The sequence below is a fragment of the Rana temporaria genome, chromosome 13 (genome assembly GCF_905171775.1).
Source record: "Rana temporaria chromosome 13, aRanTem1.1, whole genome shotgun sequence".
NCBI lineage: Eukaryota > Metazoa > Chordata > Amphibia > Anura > Ranidae > Rana > Rana temporaria.
Window position 1 is genome coordinate 114,210,461 of NC_053501.1, and position 10,710 is coordinate 114,221,170.

The 10,710-nt window shown below is 43.3% G+C and overlaps 1 protein-coding gene across 1 annotated transcript; it reads right to left on the reverse strand.

Annotated features, from left to right (window-relative positions):
- Positions 1–2,540: 2,540 nt before the first annotated feature.
- LOC120920133 (Fc receptor-like B) lies at positions 2,541–10,258 on the reverse strand. The gene is made up of 4 exons (XM_040332047.1): positions 9,904–10,258; positions 9,550–9,819; positions 7,195–7,527; positions 2,541–2,704 (listed from the first exon to the last, which is right to left on the reverse strand). The coding sequence occupies exons 1-4, from the start codon at positions 10,256–10,258 to the stop codon at positions 2,613–2,615; spliced, it is 1,050 nt and encodes a 349-aa protein (XP_040187981.1). The 3' UTR covers positions 2,541–2,612.
- Positions 10,259–10,710: the final 452 nt, after the last annotated feature.

Sequence of the window (10,710 nt, forward strand, 5' to 3'; positions counted from 1 at the left end):
AATCACGTACAAGCAAAAATTATGTTTTTTTATTTTCCTTGTATGTCCCCCTCAGATCTACATCGACTGCATTTCCAAGTGCACTTGCAGTACAAAGTGGATTTTCCTTTAGTAAATAAACCCCCAAAGTCACCAAGCAAGAGAATAAAACATACTTTATTGAAAGCAAATGCTTTGCATTTAGAATACTTGATTTGTCTGTGTTTTGTCTGCTATTGACTTGGTGACAGGGCCAGGGCCGAATTAACATAGGGGCTATTGGAGCTGCAGCTCCAGGCCCCTTCCTCAAGATAGGCCCATTTGCCCAAAAAGAAAAAAAAACACCCCCCATTCTCTCAACTCCAACCCCCTACCTTAAAGCCTCCGCTCTGCTCTGTTTTGCACCCACTGTCTTTACTTCTGTACATCCCCTCCTTGCTCACCTGTGCACCACAAACTCAAATTCCTTCTCTACCTACCTCTACACACCCCACACCAACCCTCCCCCCACACACACACTTTGCTTACCTTTGTTCAACAAGCTGATGGTAGACTCAATGGTGACCACAGTTGACCACATTTGCAGGCAGTGGGCACTGGGCAGCATTCATCAGGGTTGATGGGACCTAAGGGGGGCATCATATCAATATGAATACCGCTACTATTTACATATCAATGCCTCTGCTATTTACTTGTAAATGCTGACACTGTCTGCCCATGAATCATCTGTACACTGCAATAGGGCAAAGCTGAGCAGCTTTAGTGATGGCACTTCACACTGAGATATCAGGACACAGCACGGGACTAAAGCCTCGTACACACGACCGGTTTTCCCGGCAGAAAAACTGCCAGGAGAGCTTTTGGCAATGAAAACCGGACGTGTGTATGCTTCCTCGCAGTTTTCCTATTGGGGAAACAGCCGGGAATCCCATCGGGGAAAATAGAGAACCTGCTCTCTATTTTCCCGTCGGGATTCCCGGCGTTTTTTCCCGCCAGATCTACTACTTGCCTATGGGAAAGACTGCGAGGCAGTGCCGATGGAGCATACACACGGCCAGGATTCCTGGCCAAAGCTCCATGGCAGTTTTCCTGCCTGGTTCTCAGCTTTCCCTTCGGTTTTCTCTGCGGACTTTTTACAGCCGAGAAAACCGAGCGTGTGTACAGGGCTTAAGACTTCATGGGATAAAGGAATGTAAACCAGGACAGTTGGCAAGTATGGGGCAGCTGATTCAGGCCCCACAACAATGACTAGGCTCAGGGCAGCTGCCCCTTTTTGCCCCACCTTAATGACAGACCTGCATAACTATACATCACTTTATTGTCCCTCTCCCCACCTCAAGTAAACGACACGAGGCAACTTCTTCTTTGAAGAAGAACTCAGTTTATTGAATTGATTTGCAGAATACAGTTGAGTTGGCACATTATTACATAATAATTCCTTCACATACATGATTTCACTTTACACTACATTTGTCTGTACATTGATTTGGCTGTTCTGTTTCCCTAGTGGTGCTGCCCATACCTTAAAATCTGGAAAGTTGTAATATATAAAATCCATTCACTTGGTTGCCCAAAAACGAGGCACATTAAAGTGTGATGCTGCCGGTAGAACGGTTTACATAATATACAGATCATCACTGTATGATTCTGGTCTTCCACACCGGACTGCACCATGAGGTCGGCTCCCCCTGTATATATAGGCCCTGAAGAATGGAGGTGCCACACACATACAGGGGAAGACATGTCATACAACTACATTAACCGCTACGTGCATCAGCCATAATCTTTAACAGATAATAATACAGTAACAGGCATAACATAATATAATGTAGGTACAAGGCTACAAGCTTTTTACAAAAGGAGGTAAGAAGATTGGAGAAACATTTGAAAATTATCCTACAATGTTATCTGCTGGCTAAAAATAAGAATATAAAATGTTAAGATATAATAATTCTACTTTACCTGACTATTATTAGAAAAAGACAATGGGGGTTGATTGAATAAAATTAAAAAAGTTCAAAATCCTGAGCAGCTTCCAGTTTTTTTCCACAAAGTTTAATTGAACAAGCTGAAGTTAGAAGCTGATTGGCTCCCATGAACAGCTGAACCAGATCTTGCACTCTCCAGTTTTAGTAAATCACCCCCCCCCCCCAATATATACAAAACCCCCTTCATATCTTCTTTAGTTTTCAGAACTTAGAATAAACAACGTGATCAGTAAAGTGTGACATTTGTGTTTTGGGTCTTTTCTCAGTTTTTATTTTTAAATTAAACACTTTATTTCCTTCCTGTTATTCTCTCCTCCATATGTGATCTCAGTGACCACTTCTACTTTCTCCACTTCTTACTGTATTCAGTGTAAAGGCCAATTAGTTTAATCACTCATATGTTTTCAGATTAATCAGATCAAGTTTTATAAATTAGTTTATTTAAAAAATATGAAGTTCCTTCGAATTCAACCAAACAAAACCTTTTCCATGTTCACTTAGATGTTTCATTGAGGTCCACAGATTCCTAGAAGTTCTTCATCTTCTTCTTCTTCTTCTTCTTCTTCTTCTTCTTCTTCTTCTTCTTCTTCTTCTTCTTCTTCTTCTTCTTCTTCTTCTTCTTCTTCTTCTTCTTCTTCTTCTTCTCTACCACTTGTTGTGGAAGTAGGGGAAACATACAACAGCAGATAATACAAATCCAGAGATCACCAGTCGTATTATATTCTGCACCGTGTAATCTGAGGAGAGAAGTATGGAAGGAATAGGATTTTTAGATAAGAAACATTTGGAATTATTACAAATTCTGAGTGTATATGAAGGATCTGGATTAGCTTCCCTCTCATTGAACAGAAGCAATGATGTTTATGTTCCAGCAATACGTTCTAACTTATTCCAATAATAGGAGGACAGGCGACACGGGAAGCTATGAAGCTGAACTGGGAGATAAGTGTGTCATTTGCTCAAGAGGAGCGTAAATCACAAGACTGGCTGACCAAACTTACAAATCCATTTGTTGTCAAACCATTAAAAATATGTATTTCAACTTTATATTTAACTGTATTTTTTACTATGAAGAGCTTTGTCAATAATTTCTCTGCCCAGTGTCTTTACATTATGGACCTCTATTTTATGACTCATTATTGACTTGGCCATGACATAAAGGGGAATTGAATTGGGAAGAGCTTCAATTAGGGTTCCATGTGGAATTAGTGCCCCAATTAGGGTTAGTCCATGTGGATGGAGTTCAAGAGAAAGAGAAAAAGGGACAGGAAGAATGACTAAGGGAAAGAGACTAATGGAAGGGAAGAATGACTAAGGGAAAGAGAATAAGGGAAAAGAAAAAAGCCTGAAGCCCTGTATACACGGTCGAGAATCCTGTCGTAAACAAAACAGCGTTTTTCTCGTCGTAAACCAGCCCGACGAGAAAATTGAAACTCCTGATGAGGAAAATAGAGAGCAGGTTCTCTATTGTTCTTGTCAAGATTCTGGGCAGATTTCAAGACGAGAAACCTGAAAGCATCGTACACACGCTCGGTTTACTCGGCATAAAAGCTCTGCCAGCAATTTCCTTGCTGGTTCTTGCCGAGAAAAACTAATGTGTGTACGAGGCTTAAGGAAACACTAATGTAAATTGAATACGGGAAGGAAGACTAAGGGGAAGTCAATAAGGGAAAGGAATAAAAAAAAGGAAAGATAATAAGTTATCACAATGTGTAAATGTTGAGTCTTGGTGCTGCTCATCTTATCCTGCCACCCTAGGCACTGGCCCACAGGTCCCACTATAGTAAGCACAGCCTATTTGAAGCCCTTAGCTAGGAACTCCCTTCTTCCCTGTTTGCTGTATTTGTTTCCTTTTTACTGTTCCTACAGTAAGTGAAAGAACTTTTAGGCTTGGTTCACACTGTCGCTGCATGTGGCTCACAGCAGGGGTCCGGTGCGTTATGGTTCACTGTTTCAGGTCCGATTTCAGCCCAAATTTTGGTCTGAAATCAAACTTGAAACGCACCAAAAAAGGCACATTTTTTTCCGGCACACCGCACCGGACCCACTGTAGAGATATGTGAACCAGCTCCATAGAGAACCAGTCACATTCTCCGGCTATGGGAATTGAATGCGGGGAAATGCACATTCAATTTGCATAGGTGTGAACCCAGCCTCAAGGTATTGGGTATATATAAATGTATAAAGGTGTGGATGGACATAACTAACGATAAGGTGATTTCATATGCTTGTTGGCGGAGGTGGGGAATTACATGCAATCAATTCTCACTCACTATTTAGTCCAGTATTTACATGGAGATCTGCTTTCATGTGTGAGATAGCGTCCTAAGTGGTCGGAGGTCTAAGTACTACACCAGACCCCACAACGGAGGGATAACGTCTTTCCACCAGCCAGTGACACCGGTCCCGGCACTGACTACAAACATTTTTTGAGGGAAATCTCATTATACATTGATTTTCTTCCACCAGATCACTCATGTTACACTTTAGAAATGTGCAGGACGGAAAAATGTATTTTTTTTTTTTTTTGGATTTGTTTGTTAAGTTCATAACTTTGTTTTGTTGTATTTGTTATGTTGAAATTAAAATGAATTTGATTTTGAAATGGAAACAGATTGCAATAAATACAGTGAGGTATAAAAGTGAAATAAGAGGAGACCCCTCCAAGGTTTAGCAACTACGGATGCCGTTTACGGTGTTGGAAAATCTTATCCCGTATTTATCAATTCAGAAGTGGTGAGATCGGGGCATTCAGTGGGTAGAGGACATCCTTAATAACAGCTCATCCAAGCCCTTCCCAGAGATAATTGGTCAATATGATATCCCCCCCCACACTGAACTTTATTCATATATTCGGATAAACATATTTTTGGGCAACTATCCCATCCCAATAATCAAGCTCCCTCCCTTGATATGGGTAAAAGATAGGGGGCGCTAATAATTAATAAAAATTACAATGAAAATCACAGGACTGCACTCCTGAAGTCACTAATCCTTATCAAATAAACAAATGTGCACAAAACATTATCAAACAACATATGATTTAAAAATATTGTGAAATATCAATTAGTGCAAATAATATTCAGTCCCAATCTTAAGCACCAAAAAATATTATGGCCCGGATTCACATACATCGGCGCATATTTATGCCGCCGTAGCGTATCTCTTTAACGCGCTGCCAAATCTGCGCTGGGTTTCCTAGGCGTAAGTCGGCGAAGGTGGAAGTGGGCGTGAGCCATGTAAATGAGGCGTGACCCCATGCAAATGATGGGCTGAGTCTCAGACAGATACTTATAATGAACCGCGCATGCGCCGTCCCATGGACGCATCCCAGTGCGCATGCTCAGAATCACGTCGGAACTACTCCCTAAGATACGCCTACAGAGTGAACGTAACCTACGCCTAGTCATATTCTCGTCAACAGCGTAAAATACGTTGGCTTGTATTCCCTGGTGCAGCCCTTTGCATGGATGCTGAGTTACACCTCCTTTATGGGGCATAACTTTACGCCGGACGTATTACTTTACGCGCACTGCGTTGGACGGACGGACGTTCGTGAATCGGTGTATCTCCCTCATTTGCATATGTGAATAGAAAATAAATGGGTGCGCCAAATACATCCATCGTAAATATGCGCCCACTCTACGCCGGCGTAGGAAAGTTACGTCGATCGGATGAAGCCTATTTGCAGGCGTATCTTAGTCTCTGAATCCAGCGCACAGATACGACGGCGCATATTTGCACTTACGCGGCGTATATGGAGATATGTCGGCGCAAGTGCTTTGTGAATCCGGGCCTATGATAATAAATCAAAGTCCATAAAACACCAAACGTCCATTCTGTGCTATACTGATAGAGGAGTGATCCTTCACCAAACTTGAATAAACACCCAAAGTGACTGGATGAGTGATCTGCTTACCAGAGCACATTGACTCCTTTACTCAAAAAGAGAGTCAATGAGAGCTTATGCAGGATAATGCCGCTCACATAGGCTGAAATGGAGATATTAGGCGACTTCCTCCTTAAAGGTCTCGGCCGGATATGAAATAACAATGGAAACATCCATCGCGTAATTTAGTTTATTAAAAAATGAGCTAAGTTAAAACTTAGCCAAATGGCTACTCACATTTCAAAGTGCCTATCCCGGCACTGGGACTGCTGGCTCTAATCGGTAGTCTGGGGATCTGACGTGCTCCCACCGCCTCCCACCGCACTCTGTCCGTGGCGTGTGTTCCACCTCACAGGAACCAACAAACAGCAGGGCAGGAAATGACGTACGTAGCGTGACAAGGTACCGCCTTGACGTACGTTTCGTAATAACGTCCTCAGGAAGCGCTTCTTGTTGGTCCCTGTGAGGTGGAACGCACAGGAATCTGCCGTGCTCCCACCGCCTCCCACCGCACTCTGTCCGTGGCGTGTGTTCCACCTCACAGGAACCAACAAACAGCAGGGCAGGAAATGACGTACGTAGCGTGACAAGGTACCGCCTCGACGTACGTTTCGTAATAACGTCCTCAGGAAGCGCTTCTTGTTGGTTCCTGTGTGGTGGAACGCACAGGGATCTGCCCAACATCTTGTCTAAAAGGCATCTCTCTCTTTTACAATACCCTTCAGTGCAAAACTATGTTGTGCAAATCTAGTCCTCTCCTAAAATGGGAGGAAGATCTACAGAATACTTATAACCCAGCACAATGGCTCCAAGCTTTTACATTTACACATGGTATTTCCCACTGTACTGGGCACTAGAAACTCTCCCAAAAAATAATTTCTCGCTGTTACCTTACACCCTACCGAGTAGTCCAATTTTACCCTTCGCCTCTATGTTGGCGCAACTATGGTCATGTAGGCAACTGCTATCCTATTCTCTGGTCTTGCAAGAGTCTCACAAGCTTCTGGAACCAAATGTTTGGTCTAATCTCCTCTGTTACATGCATGCTAACTCCACCTAACCCAGATTTGGTCATTCTAAATTTAGAAATTGAAAACTTTCCACCTCATTTTCACTTAATAGTCGCCCACATACTGTTAGCATCCGGAAGAAAAATAACCAAATACCGGAAGAAAGACTTCACCCCTAATCTGTCCAAAGTGATGACTATCAACCTTACTTCTGGATATGAAAAAAAATAGTGTTGTGAGCTGGTTAGATAGATAAGTTTGATCGTTCATGGAAACCATGGTCCTCCTGGGTCAAATACCCAATACTGACTTCATTTCATATCCTCACCATGTATGTGTATCTGGATATAGATCCCATCACTCATCTTCCTCACAGTGTCAGACGCCGTCCTCACTTCACAGGTATAATTCCCAGAATCCTCCAGCTGAGATGACCGCACTCTGTATGTATCAGATACATTGTATCCCCGCACAGTCCGTCCATCTCTGTATGTATCAGATACATTGTATTCCCGCACAGTCCATCCATCTCTGTAGAAGGCAAAGTGCAGCTCTGTGCCACCTCTGAGAGGATCCAGTCTGGTGTCACATGTCACCGTCATCTCATCTCCTCCTATTACCCTGGACGGGGTCACTTTTATTTCTGGAGAAGAGAAGAGCTCTGGAAGAGGAAATTTATAGAAATGATAAATGATGGGAATATATTATTTATTCTCTAAATGACGACAATCACACAATGCTTTGTGGTGGACATGGGACAATTTACATTGGGGGGGGAGGGGGGATTTATTAAAATTGGAGAGTACATAATGTGGGGCAGCACTACATAGAAACCAATCAGCTTCCAGATTCTGTTGTCAAAGCTTAATTGAAGAAGCTGAAGTTAGAAGCTGATTGGCTCCCATCCACAGCTGCACCACATTGTTTACTCTCCAGTTTTAGTAAATCAACCCCCATCGGTCTTTAGCTAAGTTGACCTGTTGTATCCGATACAGTAATACACGTTAATAGAGAACCCGGTATGGACACAAGTCATTTATTCTACCTGTATATATATCTGGATGGTGAGCGGTAAACCGAGACTCTGGAGGAAACCAACACAATCATACAGACTTCAATAGGTCACTGTCCTGAGTGATAACTGGGCTCAGAGCTCCAGTACTGCGAGGGTGTCCCCCTCTATAGAGTATTAGTGGTTGTAGACTCTTCAATATACCCAGTGAAGCGAATGGCCTCAGGCAATGGGATTAAACAAATCCTATATAAGTTGTACCTGTTTATCTCTAATCTTCTCTTCTCTACATCCATTCAAAGTGTTGAATTTATGAAGCTTTGACAGTTGTCCAAAAAAGGGAGACGGGAGCTGAAGTGACATCAGGGAGGAGAGCTCTGCTCTTGAGGGAAGGGGCACACCTCCTCCACACAGGAACAGAGCTGAGGCTGTCAACCAGGTAAAAGTTTCTCTCCTGTCAGGGAGAAGATTTGTGCTGGGAGAGGGGATTTGGGGGGAGAATTTTTACTAGGAGTGGGGTATTGGGGGAGAACCTACACTAGGAGTGGGGATTTGGGGGGAGGATTTAAGCTAGGAGGGGGGATTTGGGGGAGAAGATTTGTGCTAGAAGGGGGGCTTTGGGGGGAGTATTTGTGCTAGAAGTGGGATTGTTGGGGGAGAAATTTTGGGGGATTTGGTGAGAGGGTTTGTGGGAGAGGATTTTTGCTTGCAGGGGAGATTTGGGGGAGAGTATTTGTGCTCGGAGGGGAGATTGAGGGACAACCTACACTAGGAGGGGGCTTTAGAGGGAGGTTTTAGGCTAGGAGGGGGTATTTGAGGGAGAGGAATTGTGGTAGGAGGAGGGATTTGGGGGAGAGGATTTGTGCTAGAAGGGGAAATTTGGGGGGAGGAATTGTACTAGGAGGGGGTATTTTGGGGAGAGGATTTGTGCTAGGAGGAGGAATTTGGGGGGAGGATTTGTGCTACGAGGGGAATTTTGGGGAGAGGATTTGTGCTAGGAGAGGGGATTTGGGGGAGAGGATTTGTACTAGGAGGGGGAATTTGGGAGAGAGGATTTTTGCTAGGAGGGGGGATTTGGATGAGAGGATTTGTACTAGGAGGGGGGATTTGGGGGAGAGGATTTATACTAGGAGGGGGAATTTGGGGGAGAGGGTTTGTGCTAGGAGGGGGAATTTGGGGGAGAGGATTTGTACTAGGAGGGGGAATTTGGGGGAGGATTTTTCCTAGGAGGGGGGATTTGGGGGGAGGATTTTTGCTAGGAGGGGGGATTTGGGGGAGAGGATTTGTGCTAGGAGGGGGGATTTGGGGGAGAGGATTTGTGCTAGGAGGGGGGATTTGGGGGAGAGGATTTGTGCTAGGAGGGGAGATTTGAGGGACAACCTACACTAGTAGGGGGCTTTGGAGGGAGGGTTTATGCGAGGAGGAGGGATTTAGGGTGAGGATTTAATCTAGAAGGGGGAATTTGGGGGAGGATTTTTGCTAGGAGTGAGATTGCCTTCCAGGTATAAAACAATAAAATAAACACGCCCCGCGGTTTTCTAACATTTTAAATCTCTTCTTTTTATTTCTGCAACAAAGTCACTTCAAAGATCATATTTTTGTCTGAATTCTCCTTCCTCTGGATCCACCAATTTCTCTAAGGATAAAGATTTATATAAGACATTAATTTACCTTTCACAGAGATAAAGGAGACGTCTGATTTATCAAACTCATATGAACTATCATAACGTTGTATTTGTTTAGTACATTTGTAGAGTCCAGACTGACTCCTCCTTATATTAGGAATATGGAATGTGGAGTCAGATTCTGATGATTTTATCTCCTGATCATCCTTGTAGAATTTTGTGTTTATTGCATGAAAATCTTTTACATGATGACATCTCAGAGTCAGGGGGTCTCCTTCATAGATGGCAGATGGGGGTCTCTGCAGGATGACAAAATCTGAAATGTAATAAAATGATACTTTATGTTGTTCTATTCACACCCAACAATCTGTAATGATGGAGATGAGATGAGATCACTCACTTTCTGTAACATTTAGGAAGACGGGATCACTGATATCACCACCGATGGTCTGACACTGGTAATCTCCTCTGTCCCGGTAGACGGAAGATCCAATGATATGAAGTCTCTGTTGCTCTCCTGGTATTGTTTGGTTATCTTTGTACCACTGATAGGTCCGGGGCTCCTCAGTAGACGGCACATCACATGTTAGAGTCACATTGTCATATGATAATATATCCCTCCATATGGGTGTGAAGGTCACCACAGGTTTGATGGCCCCTCCTATAGAAGAAAAGAGATCACACAGAACACATAGAGAGCACAGTGTGCAGCAAAACACAGAGAGGTGATCACATCTTGTATGATAAAAATACATTCTCTATAGAAATGGGAATGTTTATAGTCCTGAGAACAGAGATTTTCCCTCACGTTGGTAAATCTTTGTTTTCAACAATGAAAACTATTGCCCTTACAGTGATAATCGGACCTTCAGATATGATTCCATCTATTACATCTTCTTCCCTTATGTTGTTTTATCTTTGGATAGTAAAACATTTTATTTTTCTGCCAGTAAATCCCTCATACAGCCCACTTCCTGTTTACTTATACAGCCCACTTCCTGTTTCCTTATGCAGCCCACTTCCTGTTTCCTTATACAGCCCACTTCCTGTTTCCTTATACAGCCCACTTCCTGTTTCCTGTCTGGCCATTAGCCTGGGCTTATGACATCATGCTCAGATCTCTCTCTCACTCCCCTGAGAGTTTGCCAGGAATGGTGTGGGGGTGAGTCATACGAGGGCCAATGAGAGCTGCAGAGCTGGAGGTGTG

Coding starts and splice junctions, on each gene's coding strand:
- LOC120920133 (XM_040332047.1), bottom strand. CDS start 10,258: ATGTATTTTTATCATACAAGATGTGATCACCTCTCTGTGTTTTGCTGC. Junction 9,820..9,903: donor CTTCCTAAATGTTACAGAAA/GTGAGTGATCTC, acceptor ATTACATTTCAG/ATTTTGTCATCCTGCAGAGA. Junction 7,528..9,549: donor CTCCTTTATCTCTGTGAAAG/GTAAATTAATGT, acceptor TTCCTCTTCCAG/AGCTCTTCTCTTCTCCAGAA.